Source organism: Prunus mume, unplaced genomic scaffold (genome assembly GCF_029339155.1).
Source record: "Prunus mume cultivar Tortuosa unplaced genomic scaffold, ASM2933915v1 scaffold11, whole genome shotgun sequence".
Lineage (NCBI taxonomy): Eukaryota > Viridiplantae > Streptophyta > Magnoliopsida > Rosales > Rosaceae > Prunus > Prunus mume.
In genome coordinates this window covers 40,212-64,419 of record NW_028296557.1, presented here as the reverse complement: position 1 = coordinate 64,419, position 24,208 = coordinate 40,212, and the positions used below count along the sequence as shown (strand labels likewise).

The 24,208-nt window shown below is 36.3% G+C and overlaps 2 protein-coding genes and 3 long non-coding RNA genes across 7 annotated transcripts; 2 read left to right on the top strand and 3 right to left on the bottom strand.

The window, feature by feature from the left end:
• Positions 1-394: 394 nt before the first annotated feature.
• Positions 395-3,365, bottom strand: LOC148914411 (putative Rho GTPase-activating protein At5g61530). Its single transcript, XM_089043669.1, has 4 exons — positions 3,293-3,365; positions 2,929-3,173; positions 2,655-2,817; positions 395-591 (listed from the first exon to the last, which is right to left on the bottom strand). Exons 2-4 carry the CDS (start codon positions 3,028-3,030, stop codon positions 410-412), a joined length of 447 nt encoding a protein of 148 aa, XP_088899795.1. The 5' UTR covers positions 3,031-3,173; positions 3,293-3,365; the 3' UTR covers positions 395-409.
• A 2,208-nt stretch (positions 3,366-5,573) lies between these two features.
• On the bottom strand, positions 5,574-8,129 carry LOC148914410 (uncharacterized). 2 transcript variants are annotated; one of them, XR_016123055.1, is made up of 2 exons: positions 7,517-8,129; positions 5,574-6,529 (listed from the first exon to the last, which is right to left on the bottom strand). It is a non-coding gene; the product is annotated as an uncharacterized LOC148914410 (long non-coding RNA). The 2 variants fall into 2 exon arrangements; XR_016123054.1 differs by having other exon boundaries at positions 5,574-6,464.
• A 1,076-nt stretch (positions 8,130-9,205) lies between these two features.
• Positions 9,206-10,623, bottom strand: LOC148914409 (uncharacterized). The gene is made up of 4 exons (XR_016123060.1): positions 10,317-10,623; positions 10,124-10,227; positions 9,942-10,049; positions 9,206-9,247 (listed from the first exon to the last, which is right to left on the bottom strand). It is a non-coding gene; the product is annotated as an uncharacterized LOC148914409 (long non-coding RNA).
• A 2,507-nt stretch (positions 10,624-13,130) lies between these two features.
• On the top strand, positions 13,131-14,069 carry LOC148914408 (blue copper protein-like). Its single transcript, XM_089043667.1, has 2 exons — positions 13,131-13,538; positions 13,624-14,069. Exons 1-2 carry the CDS (start codon positions 13,373-13,375, stop codon positions 13,818-13,820), a joined length of 363 nt encoding a protein of 120 aa, XP_088899793.1. The 5' UTR covers positions 13,131-13,372; the 3' UTR covers positions 13,821-14,069.
• A 3,560-nt stretch (positions 14,070-17,629) lies between these two features.
• LOC148914407 (uncharacterized) lies at positions 17,630-23,299 on the top strand. 2 transcript variants are annotated; one of them, XR_016123057.1, is made up of 4 exons: positions 17,630-18,518; positions 18,640-18,732; positions 18,830-18,919; positions 21,507-23,299. It is a non-coding gene; the product is annotated as an uncharacterized LOC148914407 (long non-coding RNA). The 2 variants fall into 2 exon arrangements; XR_016123056.1 differs by lacking the exon at positions 21,507-23,299 and having other exon boundaries at positions 17,638-18,518; positions 18,830-19,097.
• Positions 23,300-24,208: the final 909 nt, after the last annotated feature.

Here is a 24,208-nt window from a genome sequence, read left to right as displayed (position 1 = left end):
TACTGTCATGTTTAAATCAGATAAAAAGGAGTTGCTGACCTCGTTTTACCTGTTTCATCAAAGTACTTATGCTCCATATTTGAACCTTTTTTTTAAAATCCCTTTTTACTTAAGATTAGTCTATAGGGTAATCTTCTATTGTCATACATATGACTTGTTATTTTATTAAACAAAATTCTTGCAACATAGGATGCCGTGGCAGACAAAATTTTCCACTGATATACATTTTAATAATGTCATGTGTGATAACATTTGGTTCCACACAATCAAACATCCTTGCAGTCAGTCCCACTTTATCTCTCAGAAATGGCACTACCTAGACACAGAGGAGCTTTCAACATTGGCTTCCAATTATGTGTTGCCATTGGAGTATTATCAGCTAACCCCATCAACTTTGGTGCCGAAAAGATCACAGGCGGCTGGGGGTGGCGAATCTCCCTATCCTTGGCAGCAGTCCCAGCCTCAATACTAACGCTAGGTGCTCTTTTACTGCCAGAAACACCCAACAGCTTAATCCAACGCTCCAACGACCACCAAAAAGCCAAGTCAATGCTACAACGAACACGATAATGCGAAGATGTCCAAGCAGAACTGGATGGTCTCATCAAAGCAAGTGAAAATTCAAAAACCATCAAACACCCTTTTAAGAAAATTGATGCAAAGAAAGTATAGGCCTCAACTTGTCATGGCAATTGCCATGCCATTCTTTACACAAGTGACTGGGATCAATGTCATCTCATTTTATGCGCCAGTACTATTTAGAACACTTGGTCTAAGTGAAAGCATGTCACTCTTGTCAGCTGTGCGCGACATTTGTAATGGTTTTTCATCTTTTTAAAAAAATTGAAAAAAATTACGATCAACAAACATAAGTATAACCTTTCATCTTTTTAAATTTAACAATTTTCATTCATGAAATATTAGATCATGGAAAGAACCATCCCCTCGTGTTTTTCATCTAGGCCGACAACCAATGTCTCAAATCAGGAGAAGATATGTGGCAGTTTATACAGTGCCATAATTCCAACTTAGCAAACCCAAAAAATTAAAATTAAAAAAATAATAATAATAATATATAATCCAAGATTGCAACTTTGTTTCTTGCTGAGATGAATTAGAGTTCAAAAGAACTGTAAAAAAATAAAAATTACTTGTATATAAGTAGGTCCTCATTTAAATTAAAATTTGTAAATTAATGATGCCACAAGAAAATTAAGACTGCCTAATGATGCAAGGAAGGGGTCGAATGATACTTTACACAAGTGCAATTTCGAGATTTTCACGTGGGAAAGTAGGAAAAGTTCATCTGAGTCAATCTGTTTGGTAAGGCTGAAGAAGTGTGTTCACTGCATGGGTTTTGAGAGATTACGATTTGGTTTCATGGATTCGGATTAAGAAAATTAGGGTTAGAGCAGTGTGGTTGATGGAGCCTAACCCTAATTATATTGCAGGGTTTACAGTCATGAATGGGTGGGAAGACTTTGCTGTTTACAACTAGAACGAAAGTCTATAGTTATAATATGATGGGTCGAAGTGAACAGATTCAACAAGTTTGTGAGCATCAATGTCAATATGGTAATTCGAACTTTTCTGAGCATCAGGGGTAATTCGACTTCTCCTAGCTTGGTACTTGCAGCATTCTCCTCCTGCCCAAACATGTCCAACGAGTCGGGAGCCATAAGGTCCTGGTCAAGTTCCTTGCATGCTGCAAGTACCAAGCTAGGAGAAGTAAAAGACCTTTCGATCCCCAACATTGTTTTCGATGATTTCCCACCCGAGATGATCTTGAAACACTTAAAAAGCTCGTCGGAGTTGCAAGTTCTTGGGAGCTTGTCTTGTGTAACTACTACTATTTGGTATGTTGGTGACTTTGCTATAAGAAAGGGAACTATTGCTGATTTACTGGGACACAAATACCCAACAGATATGCAGATCCTTTTTCTTCAATAAATATATATTTTTTTAATTGTTGAATATCCAAAAAGTTACTTCTTTGTACAATGCGCTAGTCGAACACAGACCTAGTCTATACTGCCAGCTAAAACCACCGTAAACTCAGTATAAACTAATATTATTAGGAAATTTACATAGTCCAATGGTGATGTACTAACAACTCCTAAAGTAAAAAATAATGCAAAAACCAATCACAAGTCCAATTTGTATTAAAACATATTTGTTTCCTATAATTTGTCTAACACAGGAATAATTTGCTAATGAAAAAACAAATGGTGCTATTTTCTTTCTTTCTACAATTCAGTTCTTCAAAAAATCAGCCCATGTATTTTGACCTGCCGATATGATTTACACATTCATATGGTTAGAGGGAGTAATAGAAAACTTTATATGTAACTTTAGCTTTAGGCTTTTCTTTTTTCAGTGAAACTTTGGCATTGTTGAACTTCAACTAAAAAGAACGAATAAAGATCACTATTTTCATCAATCAAATGTAGAAACAACAAAGATCTCACTGTTCCATTTCTTCGCCTTTTTTTTCTCTCTCTCTCTCGCATATAACATTTGAAAAAGTGTAGTTAAAAGACATCAAAGGCATCAAATGTCAGCATAAGTATATTGAGATTCATTCCAGTTCTCATCATCTCTGCATTTGAATGGAGTCCAATTGAATCTTGTATTTATGAGAATGAACCACTCACCAGAAAGCATGTCCCAAGCACTATAAGTTGGCTCTGGATCCAAGTTCTTCTTGGAAGGACCTTTTGATGGTTCACTCCAATATTTCCTATATAGGTCTGGCGTCTTGCCCTTCTGCCAAATTAGAACAAGGGCCATCTCCATTGCAAGGCTTTGGGTGTCCATCTGTATAAAGTTATCAACTATTTAGCACGCTTATCAAATATCCGGCTATGAATAACCAATCCATGTCTATAACACAGAAAAAGAGAGAGAGAGAGAGAGAGAGTTTCCTGCCTTGTTAAGAACTGACTTCTGGCTAACGCGGAGCAGTAGTGCAGTAATAAATTCTAGGGTCGTGTAGTTTACAGTTGGAAGCCTCCTCAGCATGTTTCTCATCGCATGTATGCTGGAACGAGTGCCTTTGATCTCATTATAAAGCTCAAATGTGGTTAGTGGCTCGGGAAGGGTAGCTAGATAACATTTGATTAGAGCTGCTACGTCAATTGGATTTATTCCCTCTGGTAATGATGCATTTGAATCTGATATACGCAATATTACAACATTAGATTAATGTCGTCCAAATTGAACAGCTCAGAAAACTTTGTTCAAAAGACAGAAATTAAAAAAAAACACAAACACACACAGATATGTCAGATACCTTGGTTGTACAGTGAAACCAATTGTTGAATGACTTTTTTTATCTCCCCCCCCTCTAAATTGATATGGTGTGTTCAGTCCTAGAAGCCACAAACAATCCAGAACAAGTTAATCATGCCTGAAATAAATGTATACAGATCAGAGAAGTGTAGATTAGATTGCATAAAAAAAAGCCTCATTTTATTTTTTAAATAAAAAAAAATTTACAGCATATATGATGATCTATTTGTACATGCCGTATATGAAAATACAAAATATAAACATAGTGCCCAATTATGGGTGAATGAAGCACTAAAAAAATGTGTTTATTATTATTGTGTGTGGTTGTGGTTTTGCCCCTCTAAATAAGTGATGTTGATCCAAAAATCCGCATCAACAGGTTGGATCGGCTCATCACACCTCATCCATATTTTTTCCTCACACCACGCATTATCTTTTTGGATAGGTTGATGAAGTAGTAAGTTGCACAACTTCCTTGCAATGTGGATCAACAAAATAAAATAAAAGATCAAAAGTTGCACAACTTTTGGGTCATATTAGTCTGTACGGTAGGGGACCACTCCTAAATGCTTTCTTCCTCCTCTCTTGCTTCAACGACTTGCTCCCCCACAAAGCTCCAAACGTCGTCATTGGGATTTTTGCCTTTTGATTTGGGCAAAACAAAATATTCGGTGTGCGCCCTTGAGAAAAGGCACGTGACTACCTAGGGCACCACTCCTAAACGCTTTCTTCCTCCTATCTGGTTCAACGACTTGCTCCCATGCCCATGTTTTGCCACAGATAGAAAGGTCCCTTTTGGAATGGTCTGCATATCCTCCTCTTACATAAGAAATAATTTCACCGCAATGAAATGAAACATATATTAAAAGTTAGAGTTGGGCATTAGATCATCGACATGCATTTGAAAAGGTTAAGCATATGGTACGAGTTTGAAATATATTGATGAAGATTATTGGGTAAGGGTATAAATTAGAGTTGTACTATATAATATATATATATAGTCCCCTTCTATTGAGGGATCCCTCAAATAATTTTATTTGAGAGACGCCCTTTAGTCTTCATAGATCATCTTTGCAAAAAATTAGACAGAAAAAAAAGAAGGTAAGTAGAATCGAATCTTCAATTGATGTATACAATACACAACATGTATTATTAACTTAATATATTAAATTATAATATATATTAATTTCATTAGAAAAAAGGAAAGAAACAACACTAAACGTGCGTTTCATTTTAGTAACCTCAATTTATTTTTTAAATAAAAAAAAATTTAAAGTAACCTCAATTTTAAAAAGCCTGAAAGTGAAACAGCATCGTTTTACAACCCTAACAAAAAATTCACGTCCCCTCTCTTCTTTCTCGCGAACTCTTCTTCTTCCTCGCGCCTCCTCGTCTGCTTGTTTTAGTTTATATGCTATTATTTGTTGAGCTTTGCCTTTGGTCACAGGACCCACTGAGCAAAGAACATGAAGAAGGTGAAAGAAATGAAAGAGCTGTCCCTAAGATCAAGCGGAGCGGAATACCAAAAAGTAGAACAGAAATAAGCCATAGGGTTTATTCATATGGTAATGGCAGCATGACTTATATTAGGACTATATTTTAATTGGTGGTGATAAGATACTTAATATTGCAATTAAACAAAGTTTACTTTTAATTCCTCTTCCCGCTTCTTCTGATGTGTTTGGACCGCAAATGTTCATTTTTGTGCAGTTTTGTTTTGGGTTTTGCAGAGGCTCTACATCACATTAAAGTGGGCTCTTACTATGAAATCGGCCACTCTAAGCTGTATTTTCAATTCTACATCACATTAAATCAGATGAAAATACATATGGAGTCAAATTGCTGTATTTTCTTTTGATAGTAAGAGCCTCTGCAAAACCCAAAACAAAACTGCACAAAAATGAACATTTGCAAGTCCAAACGCATCAGAAGAAGCAGGGAAGAGGAATTAAAAAGTAAACTTTGTTTAATTGCAATATTAAGTATCGATCACCACCAATTAAAATATAGTCCTAACATAAGTCTGCCTGCCATTACCATATGAATAAACCCTATGGCTTATTTCTGGTTCTACTTTTTGGTATTCTGCTCTGCTGATCTTCCTAGCTCTTTCATTTCTTTCACCTTCTTCCTAACTTCTTCATGTTCTTTGCTCAGGTCCTGTGACCAAAGAGAAAGCTCAACAAATAATAGCATATAAACTAAAATAAAGAAACAAAAACGGACGAGGAGGCGCAAGGAAGAAGAAGAGTTCGCGAGAAAGAAGAGAGGGACCGCGTGAAGTTAGGGTTGTAAAACGATGTTGTTTCACTTTCAGGCTTTTTAAAATTGAGGATACTTTAAATTTTTTTTTATTTAAAAAATAAATTGAGGTTACTAAAATGAAACGCACGTTCAGTGTTGTTTCTTTCCTTTCTAATGAAATTAATATATATTATAAATTAATATATTAAGTTATTAATACATGTGTATTGTATACATCAATTGAAGATTCGATTCTACTTACCCTTCTTTTTTTTCTGTCTAATTTTTTGTAAAGATGATCTATGAAGACTAAAGGGCGTCTCTCAAATAAAATTATTTGAGGGATCCCTCAATAGAAGGGGACTATATATATATATATATATTAATATAGTACAACTCTAATTTATACCCTTACCCAATAATCTTTATCAATATATTTCAAACTCGTACCATATGCTCAACCTTTTCAAATGCATGTCGATTATCTAATGCCCAACTCCAACTTTTAATATATGTTTCATTTCATTGCAGTGAAATTATTTCTTATGTAAGAGGAGGATATGCAGACCATTCCAAAAGGGACCTTTCTATCTGTGGCAAAACATGGGCGGTGGGAGCAAGTCGTTGAACCAGATAGGAGGAAGAAAGCGTTTAGGAGTGGTGCCTAGGTAGTCACGTGCCTTTTCTCAAGGACGCACACCAAATATTTTGTTTTGCCCAAATCAAAAGGCAAAAATCCCAATGACGACATTTGAGCTTTGTGGGGGAGCAAGTCGTTGAAGCAAGAGAGGAGAAGAAAGCATTTAGGAGTGGTCCCCTACCTATACGTACAGACTAATATAACCCAAAAGTTGTGCAACTTTTGATCTTTTATTTTATTTTGTTGATCCACATTGCAAGGAAGTTGTGCAACTTACTACTTCATCAACCTATCCAAAAAGATAATGCGTGGTGTGAGGAAAAATATGGATGAGGTGTGATGAGCCGATCCAACCTGTTGATGCGATTTTTGGATCAACATCACTTATTTAGAGGGGCAAAACCACAACCACACACAATAATAATAAACACATTTTTTTAGTGCTTCATTCACCCATAATTGGGCACTATGTTTATATTTTGTATTTTCATATACGGCATGTACAAATAGATCATCATATATGCTGTAATAGTATATAATTGATTTAAAAAGATTCAGAGAGAGGAGATAGGGAATAATAAAATAGGAAGGATAAACAAAGGGGAGAGAGAGAGAGGACCCCACCAAATGTCCCCATAGAAGAGCGAGACCAAATGTTGAATTTATGCGGCTGAGGCTTTGTATGCATGTACCATTACGATATCATATCATAATTACTTTGTTTTGCCCAAATCAAAAGCAAACCAAATAAAGAATCCCAATGAAAAAGTTCGTTTGGACTTGTGTGTGCGTATGGAACTTAGAAGCTTTGACGTACAGAAACAATAAGAATGATACTCCCACTTTCGTGCCCCCACGCCCACCCTAGGGACCTGCATGCTATCCCGACTAATAAGACAGTCTACATCTGCCCACTCCTCTCCTTTTTCTTCCCCATTGAAGATCACACTAATCATCTGCCTCTCCTTTCATGATTCCCTAGTCTACTAGACTACTTTTTATTACTCTCTCTCTCTCATCAGTTTATTGTCCATTTATTTACAAAAATGAACATTGTAACTCATCATAAGCACACATGTATGGTTTTTGGATCAAAAGATGAAAGCTTTCAAGATAATTAACGTAAAATTTTAGAACCCATAGGGCTTCTTGATGTGTGTATTTATCATTTGAGTTGGTGTTATTATCAGCCACTGCTCACAAATACAAGCTAGATGATAGATTTAATTCAACAGGACTAAATCAGGTCAAATAACAAAGCATCATCATACAAAATGAACAAGACGAGCACAACCCAAATTTGTAAATATACTGTAGCAGAAATGAAGACTTGTCACAGACCTGCATGAGTTGGGTGGCACTGTTGAGGGTCTAATTGCAGTCACATGGAAACCAGATTTCAACAAACTCCTGTTCATTGATGATAAACAAAGTTAGATACAGTTGTAGAATGGTCTCCAAATCACACAAACAGATAGAGAGGGAGACAAAACTGGCTTACTTCAACACCTAAAGTATTAAGTTTTAAAACCAACAGCCACAGTTTCCCTCCTTATTTAACATAGTTCAGAGAAATTTAGTGACTCAGGAATAGTGCACAGCGTTTTCATTTCAAGAGTTAGAAAATAAAACATTGATTGTGGTTTTCTTTTGAAGATAAAATAAAACTAGAAAAATCTAAAATCTGAATAGAGAAAATGACTCAAGAGTTAGAAAATAATTCATTGGAAAAATAAATAAACAGAGGCGATGGTGTAAAAGATGGACATGCAAAGCTTTGATCGAATGGAGAAGCACTGCATTCCGATCATCTCTGAGGTTTTCTTCAAACAAAAACAAGAAACAGATGGGATGTGATCGTGTGAATGGGAAGGGGAAATGGGAGCTTTTGGTGGCTCCTGCGGCGGATGTGAGGTAATTTATAAGAGACGGGTTGTTAGGGTTTGTAAAGGAGAGGGAGCGAACACGCGTTTTGAGTTTGACTCCTTCAAGTGGGTTGGCCAATCATCACCGTCGGATCAAAGATGGTTTTGATTGTCAAATGTAGGGACAAAACAAAAAAAAGTAGGAAAAAAGAAACAACAAAAAAACATGTATAGCCGCGCGGCTATACGATTCCATGGTCAAAAATAGGACAGCCAGGGTATAGCCGCACGGCTATACTATTCCACTTCAACAAGGCAGCGCAAGAAAGAACAGAAGAGTCCGCGTGAAATTTTTTATTAGGGTTGTACAACGACGCCGTTTCACTTTCAGCCTTTTTAAAACTGAGGTTACTTTAATTTTTTTTTAAAATTTTTTTTAAAAAAACTGAGGTTACTTAAATGAAATGCACGTTCTGTGTTGTTTCTTTCTTTTTTTTCTAATGAAATTAATATATTAAGTTAATAATACACAACAGTGTATTGTATATATCAATTGCAAATTCGATTCTACTTACCCTTTTTTTTTCTTTCTAAATTAATATTATTTTAACACATGGACCTATATATATATATATATATATATATATATATATATATACTGTATAGTACAACCCTAATTTCTACCCTTACCCAATAATCTCCATCAATTTCAAGAATTCTCTCCTTTTGGTATGAATAAATATTTTATGTTTTGGAATTGATTATTATGCCTAAATGACAATTAGTACTTATATTTGATTATATATTTAAAAGATCGTTAAGAATTAGTAGTACAATTTAATTGTGTTGTATTATTTATAAATTTTTCCTATTAAAATAAATTAATGTTCGAAAGGCTTACGTCTCACATAGCGTGACTAAAACGCCTTGCATCTACGCCTCGCCTTCATCAATAACTAACAAAAAGCCATGCACTTTGCGTAGCTTCACAAGCTCAATCATTGATGCAAAGTCTCCGTCCATACTAAACAAGCTGTAGTGAAAGACAAAAACAATTCATAAGAAATATAACAAATAAAATCAATAGGAACACTTTATATGAACGTGAATTTGATTCCAACTGAAATGATGGTACAGAAAGTAGTTTAAAAATAGTGGCACTTGCCTATCAGTCACGACGACTTTCTTCCTCATTGTGCAACTTGATCTGTCACAACACAAAATGCATTTCTAAGCTATGGACAGAAGGAAGTGCATATCCAATAAGAATAGGCACACAAATTCAAAACAAAAAGTTTAAGACCTACAACAATGCATTAAGGTGAGTCATGTCGCAATGTCTATAGATGAATATCTCTACAAATTTTTGTCGTTCAGCAAGACGAATACCATCTATTATTGACGCATGGTTCAGTGCATCAGAAAAAAATGGCAATTTTTTCATTAGATAAAGGTGTTTTTCCAGCAGCCAAGGGAGAGCCAACATTTCCCAAAGCTACCATCAACGCCATATTGGCTGAAAATCCTGTGGGACAAAGAAGGCAATCCCAGGGGATAAATTTGAAACAAGATTGCATCAGTTTTCACGTTTGAGCTAAAAAACCTAAAAAAAGTATTTCAATAAACAGACAAAGTATTTCAATAAACCAGACATAAAGTCTAAAAAAACCACACAATTAAACTTCGTCTAGAAATGAAAAAGGAAATGATGTTCATTGACTGGGAAAGCATGTGTATATTTCTGACAGTTAAAGCTAGCATAGTCTAAATCCAAGTTTCTACCAAATGACCCTTGACACCATGGGCCATGGCCAATAAACAGGAAGAAGAGAATGAATGACAAAGTTCACATAAAGAAGTTAAATCAGCAGAGTATAATGTATAAACAGAGCAGCTCATACCTCTTTCTTCTTTAAGTCTGCAATGCATGACTCGAGTTGCCTATGGTAATCGGTATATCCGCAGATTAAAGCAGAGCCCCTGGGGCCCATCCCATGTTCTAGGGCTGCCTGGTTGAAGATAAATCCTATTACATGGTAACTTAAAGATGCAATCTTTGCAAAAATTATGCAAAAAAGACAACCTTGGAAGCAGCTTTTCCAATGGTAGGATGTGAGCTCAAGCCCAAATAGTCATTCCCAGAGAATAGTAGAAGCTTTCTGAACTTATGGGTACCTTCCTCATCTCCTGTGAATTCCATAAACGTAATGCAAGTTCAAAACGGAGAAAATTCCACAAAAAGCAAATTGGAAAATAGTTGTTGAATTGAACCTTACCGGAACTGGGAATGTCGTGGAGCCATTTCTGGAAGTGGATTCAGGAATGTGGACCTCCACAGAGGATCCGCTGCATTTCATCGAACACACGGAATTCATCTTCGACGGGGTTTTGGGCTTCATGGGTTGGTCCATTTTGGAGGTAAATGGGTCTGAGAGAACGGAGGAGTTGCAGGTGTTCAAGTTTCTGAAGAGCTTCTTCGACCCAATGATCCCACCACCTCAACATCTCAATGCAGCTCACTTCTGCAATTTGCATAGCAGATAGAGAAGAAGCCGGCGGGCGTAGTTGGACTGTTGGAGCGTAACGCCTTGAGCAGAGCTAAAAACTCGGAAGAGGCAGGGTTAACCACGTATGTCCTCAACTGCAAAAGGACCAATTGGCAATTTGGGAATAGTTTCGAAGGATAAAAGACAAGACACGTTGGGGTCAATTCGTGAATAAAGATAGATAAGCAATCCCGTTTTCACCCTGCTAGATTACAATACCGTTAAGGCCATTATTGATTTTTCACATCTCATTTGTGTTTTTTTTTTCTTTTTCTTTTTGGTCAGAACATTTATTTTAATTTTTTATATTTGGAATATATATGTATTTTTTTCTTACAAATATTCATAAACAATATGAGAAGACAAATTTCACAGCGATCACTCTACGTATTCAAATTTCATCACTCATTTGCATTGATATAATTGACTATATGCATACATACATATATACATACATATTTTTTTCTTACAAACATTCGTAAACAATATGTAAAGACAAATTTGACAATGATCACTCTTGGACAGAAAATAAATAAAATATTACCATATTTAGTTTATGCCTCTAGTATTATTCTTATGGTAAATTAATTGATTCTTCCTAGAGTTATCAAATTTTGGTATCCAAACCAATCAAATCCTAAAGCCTTGCATAACCATTTGAGTCATAGATGCGAATTTCTTGGAAATCGACACAACAAGAGAGTGCAACAGTGATTCTCTCAATGTCGTCCCTTGTGTGCCTTGCACTCAGTGTCACTCGTAGCCTATATGTCCGAACAAAATTACAAAAAAAGATACAAGAATGTGCACAAACAAACAACATATTACAATAGTATATAGATCTTCATTTTCCTAGGTTTAATGAGTTAGGTTTCAATTTCCAAAGGTACAATCAAAACTAGTAAATACTATAAACTACTTTTATCGATAAACAAAAATCGGAGAAAAAAACTAAAAGAAAAAAAGATCCCAATATATATATATAGAGAGAGTATAGCTGATCAACTATACTATTTATTTAAAAAAAAATAAACATAAAAACCCAGTCAAGCCGTGTGGCTATACTATTATTTTTTTAAAATTTTAAAAATATAGTTTATAAAAAAAACAAAACAGAGCAGCCGCGTATCGCCTAGTTGCCCGTGGCTATACTATTCATATTTCTTTAAAAATAATATAGCCGCGCGGCTATACGATGTACGGAAGAAAAAAAACACAGTCGTAGGCCCGTTCGACGGTTCGATGTGATCGAACGGGAGAGAAGAAAAAGATGTGATCGAACGGGAGAGAAGAAAAAGATGTGATCGACGGCAGGAGAAAAAGCTAGGCTTTCTCAGTCCTCACTCGCTCCTCTCAAATGGCAACAAGCAATGGAGTTTGGGAGCGATGGGAGCTCACACTCTTTGAACTCTGTTCCCATTTTACCACAACCCCACCAATTCCTTGCCTTTTTTTGTCTGGAAAGCCTTTCAATTCTCTATTTTCCCATTTCGTTTATTTGGATTTAGACGGCATATAAATAGCGAGAATTTCATAAACCAAAAGAAAATTTTGATTCTGACGTATTGGGATAGTTGGAACTCGGAAGGCATCAATCAGTAGATTTGAAAGAAAAAAACTTTAATCTTCTAGCAAAATATAACCCAACCATTGATTACACATGTTTGGAATTTGATGCAGCCGAAAAAACCAATTCTCACAATGATACAAATCAGAGAAAAATATTCTGTTTCTTTATAGATAAACATTGTTGGGAGAGAAAAGAAGGTTTTTTATGTGTTGTGAATGTATAATTGTATATGCCAATGTGTATAAAATTTTGTCTGGTTATGCGTTTTTAGTGTCTCGTGGTAGAATTGTAAATTTAAGGACTTGTAGGAATTCAGTAATTGATTTTTTAATCTGTCAATGTAGTTTGGAGGGAGTTGCTCTGGGGAGCTTTTGCTGGGCCATTTGTGGCAGGGATGGGGTGTATCTGGTTGAAACCGAAATACTGGGAATGTTTTCTTTGTGCAAGTCAGGTATGATAATAGAGTAAAGATGTTATAGATGTAACATCCATGGCTGATGGTTACAACTTTTCTCAAAAGAGACAACATTGTGCTTTTGTTTGGACTTTCTGCAGGGATGGGATGCAACAAATAAAGGACAGTTTCCCTCTTCTTCCATTCTCATGGGAATTGGGAAATTGAACTTGTGGATCATTACTTTCTTCCCCTTCTGTATGCACATTCACTGGAATATGGGAACCAGCAATTTCTCATGTTGGTGCTGCTTCAGTTGCAAATCAGACTATTGAGGGTCCCTAGTTAATGTATAAATCCCTATATTCTTGGACTGTTGGAACTAAAAAAGAGTGGTGCATTATTCCATAGTTATGATGAGAGTCAATGGGGAGAAGAAAAGAAATATTATTTTGACTGTATTTTCTTATCATTTTGAAGAAAAATCTACAGAAACACTTAATCACATGTGCCATATTTGTGTTGGGTGCCTGCACAAGCAAACTAATTTATCATCTTAATTTCTTGTACAAAGCAAACAAGCGTATATGTCGTTGGCAAAGTCAGCAAAATGGAGATTTGGAGTTGGAGGTGTTTAACTGCTCACCAACTTGCTTTTGAGGAACAATATATGTACTTTGAATTGATCAAGAATGCAAGTCATTCTCACAGTTGAAGTTAGGTCATCTAATAATAGGAATCCTCCAACATATAAATCTATAAAATGAAATCCCCCTCTTATGTTTTATCTCATCTTACATTACATTCTCATTCTCCATTGAAATGGGAAAGCTGCTTCCAGTTCTTGCTTTTGGTCTTGCTGTCCTTGGATTTGCATTGACATGCACTGCTACAACTTACACTGTGGGGGACACCTCTGGCTGGGACATAAGCACTGACCTCAGTACATGGTCCAACGACAAAAAATTTAACGTTGGCGATATTCTCTGTAAGTAAAAGTTATACTATACATGAATTAAGCAACTTGTTGTCTTTAATTTTTTGTTTTGTTTTGGGTTTGTTTCTGGTTGCAGGGTTCCAATACTCATCATCTAATAGTGTTAGTCAAGTGAGCAAAGAAAGCTTTGAGAGTTGCAACACAACCAAAGTTGTGGAATCATATACAGGGGGGAACACAACGGTCACATTGACGCATCCTGGTGATTGGTATTTTGTGAGTGGTAACAAGCTATACTGCTTGGGAGGGTTTAGGATCATTAATAATGGATAATGCTCTAAACTACTCTTATCGATAAACAAAAATCATGGAAAAAATTTAAAAGGAAAAAAGGATACCAGTATATATATAGAGTATAGCCGATCTTATTAAAAAAATTAAAACAAAAAAACCCAGTAACACAATGCGGCTATATTATTTAAAAAGAAAAAGAAAAAAAAAGAATAGCTGTGCGGCTATACGATTTAGGAAATAAAAACAGAGTAGCTGCATATCGCCTAGTTGCCCACATGTCTAAAAACCAAGTATATCGCCTATGCTATTTTTTTTTTTTTTTAAAAGGAGGGTTTCTCAGCGATTAGGCGCCCACGTGTCAGATAGCCGCTGGCTATACTATTTTTCCTAAAAGAAATCGCAGTATAGCCGCACAGCTAGACGATTTAAATATATTACATTTAAACGGTATAGCCGCGCGAAGATATTATTTAATTAAAAAAAATTAATAAAAAAGGACCCTCCTAGGTGCATTAGTTTATACCTTATAGATATTAATTTGCTTGTTTTAATATATCCAAAGCATATATTAATCGCCCACTATGTAATACTTCAATATAATTTTTTAAAAATATATATTATTTTTATTCAATAGCATGTGAGAATTATTTGTATAATATCTTTTGTGTGTCTTATTTTTGTAAAAAATATGTGTATTAAACATGAGAAAAACGTAAGTACATATACAATATGAGTATTTTACATTTTTTTTAAAGTGAATTTTTTCGAATCTTTAAGACGTGTACAAAACACATATGTATTATTGCTACGTACATACGTGTATAATCAATTATTGAACGTGAAAGTACTAAATTCTTTATACAGGTAATAAATCTGAAAAATTAAAATTAAAATTAAAAGGGGACAATAGAGACTCGAATAATGGCCTAATACTTGTAGGGGACTTTTTCTTTCGGCAGTTGTAAATGGGTCGGCCTCGTAAAGGCATGATAAATTGTCCCTTTATCTGAGTTCGAAAATTAAGCCCCAAAATGCTTGAAAGGGCGCAGAGCCTTAGGAAGTATTTTGGTTACCTTCACCAGTCAAAACAATAGGAACTTACATGTAATTTATGCATGCTTATAGATAAACTTTTGAGCTTGGCATGAGAGGCATGTGGCATGGAAGCAAAATTAGCATGAGTTGAGCACCAAAAAGGAAATACGGCTTCCTAGGAAGAAAGATGAGCGTTTAAGGTGAGGAAGAAGAGGTTTGCAAGCAGATGTGGCTGAGAAGAGGAAAAGAAAGAACTATGTTCTTAAAGCTGCCAGAAGAAGAAAATGGGGAAGGATGGTGAATAGTGCATGAGGTTGCTGGGCTTTTGCAGATAAGAGAGGAAGCTTGCTCTCCATGCGTGGGTTGTTTTTGTTGGGTAGAAGAGGCCTCATTTTATAGGTGCTAGAAACCATCATTTCCCAAGACACTCTAATGGCTTCTACCTATTTTGGCCAAGCTTTTCCCTTCCTTTCTCATCTCCTTCCTTGACTTTCCTTATCTTGGTAACATTTTCTCTGCCTATTTGCACAAAATCAGAGATATTTTGGAGCTCAAGGCCCCTTTCCCTTGGCTATTTCAGTGGGAGATTTCTATTCCCAGCCATCCTCTTCCTTTCTTTCCTTCTCTTTTCTGTGGCCATGTCGAGGGGAAGGAATTGGGGTATGTATGCTGGTTCAAGAATGCTTCTCTTCCTGGTAGCTTGCGCGTTAATATCCTTTGATTTTTCGGGTGTTTTATGCTTGGAAATTGTTCCTTCTCATGTGCTGGAGCCTTCCAGCAGCTCTGCATATGTGGACACTTTGCTTCCTATGTGGCTTCTATTTCTTTTAGCAAAAGGGCTGATGCTTTTGCTGCTTCTTACCTCCAATTGTGTGGACCTTTAAAGTAGCAAGTCAACCTTCCAAACAAATGGGCTATCTTCATCTAACATTGGGCTATATAGGTTAATTTTAGTGGATAATTTTGCTTGGGCTTTTTGGTTGGACTATTTTCCCATTTTGTGCTCACCCATATGTTTTGGCCTAAGAAATGGGCTGCATTCGAGGCTCCCAAGAACCTGGAACCTCTACTTCTCGGTCCATCAACGGGCCTTATGACAATTTATTACCATTCATACCACAACCCACTTAAGCAAGCCCCGGGCATTCGAGTGGCTTAGGCCTACTTAGGCTTCTAGTGTGGTTGGGTGTGTAAAAATGATTTCACTGCTTTGCATGGCATATCGCTTGGCATGCTTTAAATTATTATGCTTGCGGGATAATTAGCATGGATTTGCAAAGATAATGCATTTTATAATCTTAATCTCGATTCCTAGCATGATGGAGTATTTATTTGGCATGGCGCGTGAAGTGTGACTCGTGCATGGCGAACTTTTGTATGCTCAAGTCGGGTTTTCTCAATAAGGTATTACTTGGGCAAGAATTCATTTGGGCTGTGGATTTGTTGGGCCTCAACACTACTCTTATCGAAAAACAAAAATCAGGGAAAAAGTTTAAAACAAAAAAAGGATCCCTACATAAATTATAAATAAATAATAAATAAAAAAAAGTAAAGACGACCGGCTGTACTAAATTAGAAAAAAAAAAAAGATGCATAGCCACGCGGCTATACTATTTATGAAAAACAAAACAGAGCAGCCGCGAAAAATAGTATCGCCACACATAAAAAAACAGGGCTCCTTTGTGTCTACTTATGAAATAGTGAGACAATCAACTGAAATGAAAATTAGTAAAAATAGAAAATATAGTCACTATATGTACCAAAATTACTCTCAGATTGAAACTATCCGTGCGACCTCTTCTTTTGATTTTATAGACTTTACTAGCACACGACCGGCCAAAACTATCTCAGAAGGCAATACGGCTGGCCAGTGTAGACCTTTACATTCATGTTTATTTTCAGGAACGTGCTCAGTATCTGTTTCAGAAATCAACATTTAAAGTGGTCTCTGCAATGTACTTTTCAAGATCAGCTGATAAATTTTCATGAATCCTTTGATTGTTTAGCTAATCCCAGGACATTTTTCCTCCTCCTCATATATGGCATTTCTGGGAGCAATACAATGGTATTGAACATGAGGTACATGGGACTTTATTCGCTGGTAGCTCATTTAAGCAGTAGTGGCAATGAGTTTCCCGACAAGGCTTTAATATTATCAGCAAAGCAAAAAGAGCCAACTCTGTTGGTAAAAAGGATGCACAAATGATACTTGAATACAACTTGAGCTTTGAAGATGATACGTTTAGACCAGACTCAAAACATTTAAAAAAAAAAAAAAAAACTAATTTACTCTCCCACCCCAAAAATTAAATCACGTATTATCCTCAAAGTGTGGAAAAGAAAATAATAAAAATAGTAAAGCCTAAAATAAAACGTAAAAAAATATGCGAGTAAAAATAGAGGACAATACTGGGCAAGTGGAATGGAAAGAAAGAACACAAGGGAAAGAACATACCTTGGACGCCATCTGTTGTCAAGCCTGGGCAAGTGGAATGGACGCATGGGCAAGTGTTGTCAAGCATGAGTTGTTGTTGACTTGACATTCTTTTTAATTTTTTTAATTTTTTGATTTCATAACTGATGCTTTCTATTGGATTCAACCAAATTGAATGGATGCCAGCTATGTGAACGGCGGCATGATTAGTCTAACAATTCAAAGTAAAGGATCTGCGCAGCATGCTCCACGTGAATTGTCAATAGAGAAGGGATATCGAGTGGGTCCATGCCATTGTATTAATAAAAACAAAATCAAATCTTTGTCCATTTACTTGTTAGAACCCACATGGGTATGGGTTGGCTTGCTTATGTCCATTCATGCCACACTTTGCTCTGTCAAAATCAGAAAACTGCTCTCCTTAGTCACTTCTCTCGGACCCAATGCTCCATTCAGAGTATCTTGGAAACACATGCCTTTCTCTTCTATTATTTCTCTCAAAACCCAAAGACCTTCTCTCATTTCAAACGAATGCTTTGTAGAGCTCATAGCAATTTCCTTAATCTCGACTCTCTCTCTTTGCTTCTGTCAAAACCCAAATTTCTGCTATATTACTCCAAACACAAAGCCTCTCTCTTGTCATTTATCTCTTAACTTCTCCTTTGCAGATAAAAAAGAAACCCAAGTCTCTCTCTGTCAGTTCAGTCACCCGCGCCCACGATCTATTTGGCTCTCTCTGCGGATTCCTTCCGGGAATCTTGCAGCCGACCTCTGTCGATTTTCAACTTCCAGCGCACAGCAGCTCCTCCATGCTCTCTAAAAATATTTTTAAAAAGCCTTAACAAATATCTTCCTTTTTATTAAAATTTATGTCGGCTTCTTTCTTTTCCCTCTCAGTATTCTTCATCTTCTTCCCACCCCTCTCTCTCTTTTTTCTTCTCCCTCTGGTTTTCTTCTCTCTCTCTCTCTCTCTCTCTCTCTCTCTCTCTCTCTCTCTCTCTCTCTCTCTCTCTTTCTCTCTTCTTCCTCCCTATTTCTTCTCCCTAGCAGCTTGCATCTTCTTCTCCTCTTCCTCCCCCCCTCTCTCTTTCTTCTTCCTCCCTATTTCTTCTCCCTAGCAGTTTGTATCTTCTTCTCCATGGGGTCATCTCCCATGGCTGCCAAGAGAAACCAAGGACCTCCAAGCCATTGACCCCATGGTGGATCCGCAACTCACGGGTCAGATCCGATGGCCATGGTGGAGGTAGCGGGAATCTGAGAGGCCAAAGGTAAAACTTTCCTTAGATATAAAAACTGTCGTTTTCAGAATTGATGGTGTGAGCAAAGTCTAACCCTTGCATGTATGTGTATCCATGTGCGGACAACCCCAAAACTTGCAAATCTGAGCAGATCTACACCAAACTTGCAACGCTCTATCAGCAAACGTACCACGCAGTTGCCCAGTATCAGTGCTTGAATAGCAGATCTGATATCCATTTGAGGGTGAGATGGGTTCCAATATGTGGTTTGATCCTGATCAGTGCGTTCTAATCTGTGTATTCCTTGGTCTTGACCGTGCGTTCTGATATGTGTATTTCAGGAGAGATTCAAAGGCAAGGCAGGAAACACATGAACTCAGAAGGCAAAGCAGCAAAAGGCCTCGAGGACCCCAGATCCGTGCATCTGGCAGGTATAATTTCGAATCCTGCAAGTTTTGTGGGTGTAGAACCAGTATTTAGAGCTGTATTTAAGTGCTCAAAATGGTGTCTAAACTGGATCTGCATAACTACTGCAAAACTTGCATTCTTTACGTGAGCTCATGTTAATTGCTTTAAATTTCAGCATAATATAGATGTGGTTAATGTTAACGTAGACTTGCTGCTGGGGGCATGATTCCAGTGTAGGATTTTTCAGCTTTTGATGCTTGCTGTTGATTGTTGTGCATTAAATCAATGTGTCAAAAGTCAATAGAAGAGAAATAAAATCCACTAGGTAAAGACAAACACAACAGAATATATATATATATATATATATATGTTACAATGTTAATAATTGAGGTGGTTGAGTATATGCTAACACTTTTACAATAACTGAACACGTGATAAAGTGGTTGAGAATTTAAAAGACACATCCTCCCAAAAATATCTCTAGATGATCCTAGATTCATATGAATAAAGCATTCAAAGATTGAAAGTCAATTGATGACGCATGGGAAAAAGAACAAATTGAGTACAAAGATGAAAGCTACATTAGAAACGATTATTTGTTCCTGTTTGCCATGCTTGTCAACGCTAGACCCCATCCATACCTCATTCATTTTTTTCCCTCACATCATGCATCATTTTTTTGGGTATGTTGATTTAGTAGTATGTTGTACAAATTTTATAAGCTCTTTGGTCACTCTATGTATGTTGTAAATAAGAGTAAATAAAATAAAAAGCGAGTGTAACGGTGGTAGACTAGTAGATTAGGGTGCGATTTTTAGTGGGAATTGTGGGCAAGAAAAGTCAAGTATAATAATGCCTTATTATAAGACTATCGTTCCCACTACAAATGTATATAATATATTTATATATACAATACAGACTATAGTAAGTCTTGTTTTTCACACATCCCATCGCCACCCAATGACTTTTTTTTAAAAGGGTTTTTTAAAACCAATATCACTTGGAAGGGCTTTTGGGACCGTTAAGGACGGCTACGAGACTATGGATGCTATCGTTTGCATTTTTAAGGTTGTCTACACGGTGGCTAAGTTGGGACCTGTTGCTATTTTTATAGCAGTGTTGGATGCTTTTAAATAAGAATTGGAAGTCGCATTATGAAGGCGAGAGTGATGAGGTTGGATGAGGCAATGCAGGAGACTGTGCAAGGATATGATGACTTGCACAATCACCTGCATTGCCTCCTCCAATTCGTCACCCTCTCCTTCATTCCTGACTTCGATTCTTGCTTAAAGCCTCCAGCGCTGCTGTAGCAGCAACAACAGATCCCACATTGGCCACATGTAAACTTGTCTTAGATGTGTCAACGATAGCGTCCTCATATGTACTGTAGCCGTCCCTAACGGCTTTAAGAGACCTTAGTGTTATTGATAATAACCTTTTCAAAAGCAAGACTTATTGTATATATATTATATATGAGGAGTGGGGGCGATTGTCTTATAATAAGACAAATTATTGTACTTGCTTTTTTTTGCCCCAAATCTCCATTGAAGATCGCACCCCTAGTTTACTACCACTACACCTTTTATTTTATTTATAACGTACATGGAGAGTGGCCTAAGAGCTTATGAGATTTGTGCAATGTATTACTACCCAAAAAGATAATGTGTGGTGTGAGGGAAAAAAATGAATGAGGTGTGGTGAGCCGATCAACACACTTAATAATAATAAACACATTTTATTTAGTGCTTCATTTACCCATAATTGGGCATTATTTTTATATATGGCATGTACAAATAGATCATTCTATATGGTGTAAGGGTAGAATTTTAAAAAGATTCACACAGAGGGAATGATAAAGAAGGATAAACGAAGGGGAGTGAGAGAGGACCCCACCAAATGTCCCCAGAGGCTTTGTGTGCATGTAGCATTAGGATATCCATGTCACAATTATTTTGTTTTGCCCAAACCAAATGAAAAATGCAAATGAAAAAGTTCGTTTGGAGTTGTGTGTTTGTATGGAACTTGAGTCTAGAGGCTTCGTTGAAAGGAAACAATAAGAATGATGCCCCTACGCACCCTAAGGACCCGCGTGCTATCCCGTCTAATAAGATTGTCTATATCTGCCCACTCTCCTTTTTCTTCCCCATGGAAGATCACACTAATCCTCTGCTCTCTAATGATTCGCTAGACTACTTTTTATTACTCTCACACTAGTTTATTGTCCATTAATTTACAAAAATGAACATTGTAATTCATCGTAAGCACGCATGTATGGTTTTTGGATCAAAAGATGAAAGCTTTCAAGATAATTTAGAACCCATAGGGCTTGAGTTTTGATGTGTATTTATTATCTGAGTTGGTGTTATTATTTTGATGAAATTTGTGTCATGTTTTTTAATTTTTTAACATTGTTTTTATCCTAATAAAAATTGAGTGGTGATTTTCCTACTACAATTTTATCCACTTACACTTCCTTTTATAACTAAAAAGGAGTAAATGAATAAAATTGGAATGGGAAAATCATTATCCTAAAAATTTCAGAACTCTATGATCTTGGGTCCACCGCTGCTCATGTATACAAGCTAAGAAAATTAGTGCTATAATCAACAGGACTAAATCAGGTCAAATAACAAAGCGCCATAATACAAATTGAACAAGACGAGCACGACCCAAACTTGTAAATATACTGTAGCAGAAATAAAGACTTGTCAGAGACCTGCATGAGTTGGGTCGCACTGTTGGGGGTGTAATTGCAGTCCCAAGAAAACCAGATTTCAACAAATTTCTGTTCATTGATGATAAACAAAGTTTGTTACAGTTGTAGAAGAGGGATACAAAATTGGCTTGCTTGTAGAGCCTTCTCTTCTCTCCCTACAATAGGAGATATTATGGGACTATTTATGGGGATTCCAGTAAGAGCATGAATGTCTTGCACCCGATTCCAAATATCCCTTCTACGCCATGTTTCCTTTCTTGCCACAATAAGAGCAGCTGCATAGTTATATTTGTATTGTTAGCAAAGGGAATTGCTTCAATAAAGATAAGAAATTAAGTGCTATAATCATACCATGTGAATAATGTATGATAAATGACAGCCGCGGTAATGTAGAAGACTGCTCAGTATTATGATATCGTTACATTCCGTTTTGTGAACAATCATACACGGGTCTTACAATCCAAGCTCAAGCCGGCTCCTGAACTTGGCTCATTCAAGTGACGATTATATATGTTGGCTCTAAAAACCCATAATTTGACATCACATTTAGTACTAGTCCTTGCACACCAACATTTATTATAAGTAAAGCACCGGAATCAGTGTAAAAGAATCTTTTAGTTTAAAAAGTATCACATGTTTAAAAGGGATTATATTCAACCAAAGCACCTGTAACAAACAAAATTATATATTACCACGGGCAGCATGTTTATATATATATATTGTATAGTACAACTCTAATTTATACCCTTACCCAATAATCTTCATCAATTTCAAGAATTCTCTCCTTTTGGTATGAGTAAATATTTTATGTTTTGGGATTGATTATTATGCCTATTAGTACTTATATTTGATTATATATTTCAAAGATTGTTAAAAATTAGTAGTACAATTTAATGGTGTTGTTACGAATTAATAGTACAATTAGTACTTCAAGGCTTACGCCTCACATAGCGTGACTAAAATGCCTTGCATCTACGCCTCACCTTCAAACCCAAATAGTCATTCCCAGAGAATAGTAGAAGCTTTCTGAACTTATGGGTACCTTCCTCATCTCGTGTGAATTCCATAAACGTAATATAAGTTCAAAACGGAGAAAATTCCACAAAAAGCAAATTGGAAAATAGTTGTTAGCCACAGAGGATCGGCTGCATTTCATCGAACACATGGAATTCATCTTCAACGGTGTCTTGGGCTTCATGGAGGAGCTGCAGGTGTTCAAGTTTCTGAAGAGCTTCTTCGACCCAATGATCCCACCACCTCAACATCTCAATGCAGCTCACTTCTGCAATTTGCATAGCAGATAGAGAAGAAGCCGGCGGGCGTAGTTGGACTGTTGTAGCGTAACGCCTTGAGCAGAGCTAAAAACTCGGAATAGGCAGGGTTAACCACGTATGTCCTCAACTGCAAAAGGACCAATTGGCAATTTGGGAATAGTTTCAAATGAGAAAAGACAAGACACGTTGGGGTCCAATTCGTGAATAAAGATAGATATGCAATGTCGTTTTTACCCTGCTAGATTACAATACCATTAAGGCCATTATTGATTTTTCACATCTCATTTATGTATTTTTTTCCTTTTTCTTTTTGGTCAGAACATTTATTTTAATTTTTTTATGTTTGGAATATGTATGTATTTTTTTTCTTACAAATATTCATAAACAATCTGGGAAGACAAATTTCACAGCAATCACTCTATGTATTCAAATTTCATCACTCCTTGCATTGATATAATTGACTATATGCATGCATACATATATACATACATATTTTTTTCTTACAAACATTCGTAAACAATATGTAAAGACAAATTTGGCAATGATCACTCTTGGACAGAGAATAATTAAAATATTATCATATTTAGTTTATGCCTCTAGTATTATTCTTGCGGTACATTAATTGATTCTTAGGGAGTTTGGCATTCTTTGTGTTATAAAAATAATCACAGATTTGCGTGAAAGCGATTTAGTATTTGGTAAACTTTTTGTTAAAAGTGTTATTGATCTTGATTCTCTCATAATCGAAAATGATTGCCGCATAATCATTAAACCTAGCGCCTCTTCGAAATTGATTCCTTCATAATCAGAAAATAAAAGCATCTCATTAGCTACTTTCCCTTATAGTTTTCTCTCATATCAATTTTTAACAATAAGTGTTTTTCTCATAGTTTACCAAACGAGCTGAGCTTCTCAAATTTTTTTAAAATCACTTATCACCCCAAATAAGCAATGCCAAACTGGCACTTACTAGAGTTATCAAATTTTGCTATCCAAACCAATCAAATCCTAAAGCCTTGCTTAACCATTTGAGCCATAGATGCGAATTTCTTGGAAATTGACACAATAAGAGAGTGCAGCAAGTGATTCTCTCAATGTCGTCCCTTGTGTGCCTTGCGCTTAGTGTCACTCGTAGCATGTACGTCCAAAAAAATTACAAAAAAAGATACAAGAATGTGCACAAACAAACAACATATTACAATAGTATATAGATCTTCATTTTCCTAGGTTTAATGAGTTAGGTTTCAATTTCCCAAAGTACAATCCAAACTGGTAAATGCTATAAACTACTCTTATAGATAAACAAAAATCGAGGAAAAAAT

What these genes read in the sequence shown, in the direction of transcription:
- LOC148914411 (XM_089043669.1), bottom strand. Translation starts at nt 3,030, where the DNA reads ATGAGAAACATGCTGAGGAGGCTTCCAACTGTAAACTACACGACCCTA. An exon ending in AGAAGTCAGTTCTTAACAAG is followed by an intron (nt 2,818 to 2,928) that starts GCAGGAAACTCT and finishes AACTTTATACAG; the next exon opens with ATGGACACCCAAAGCCTTGC. An exon ending in TGCTTGGGACATGCTTTCTG is followed by an intron (nt 592 to 2,654) that starts GTGAGTGGTTCA and finishes GAGACCATCCAG; the next exon opens with TTCTGCTTGGACATCTTCGC.
- LOC148914408 (XM_089043667.1), top strand. Translation starts at nt 13,373, where the DNA reads ATGGGAAAGCTGCTTCCAGTTCTTGCTTTTGGTCTTGCTGTCCTTGGA. An exon ending in TAACGTTGGCGATATTCTCT is followed by an intron (nt 13,539 to 13,623) that starts GTAAGTAAAAGT and finishes TTCTGGTTGCAG; the next exon opens with GGTTCCAATACTCATCATCT.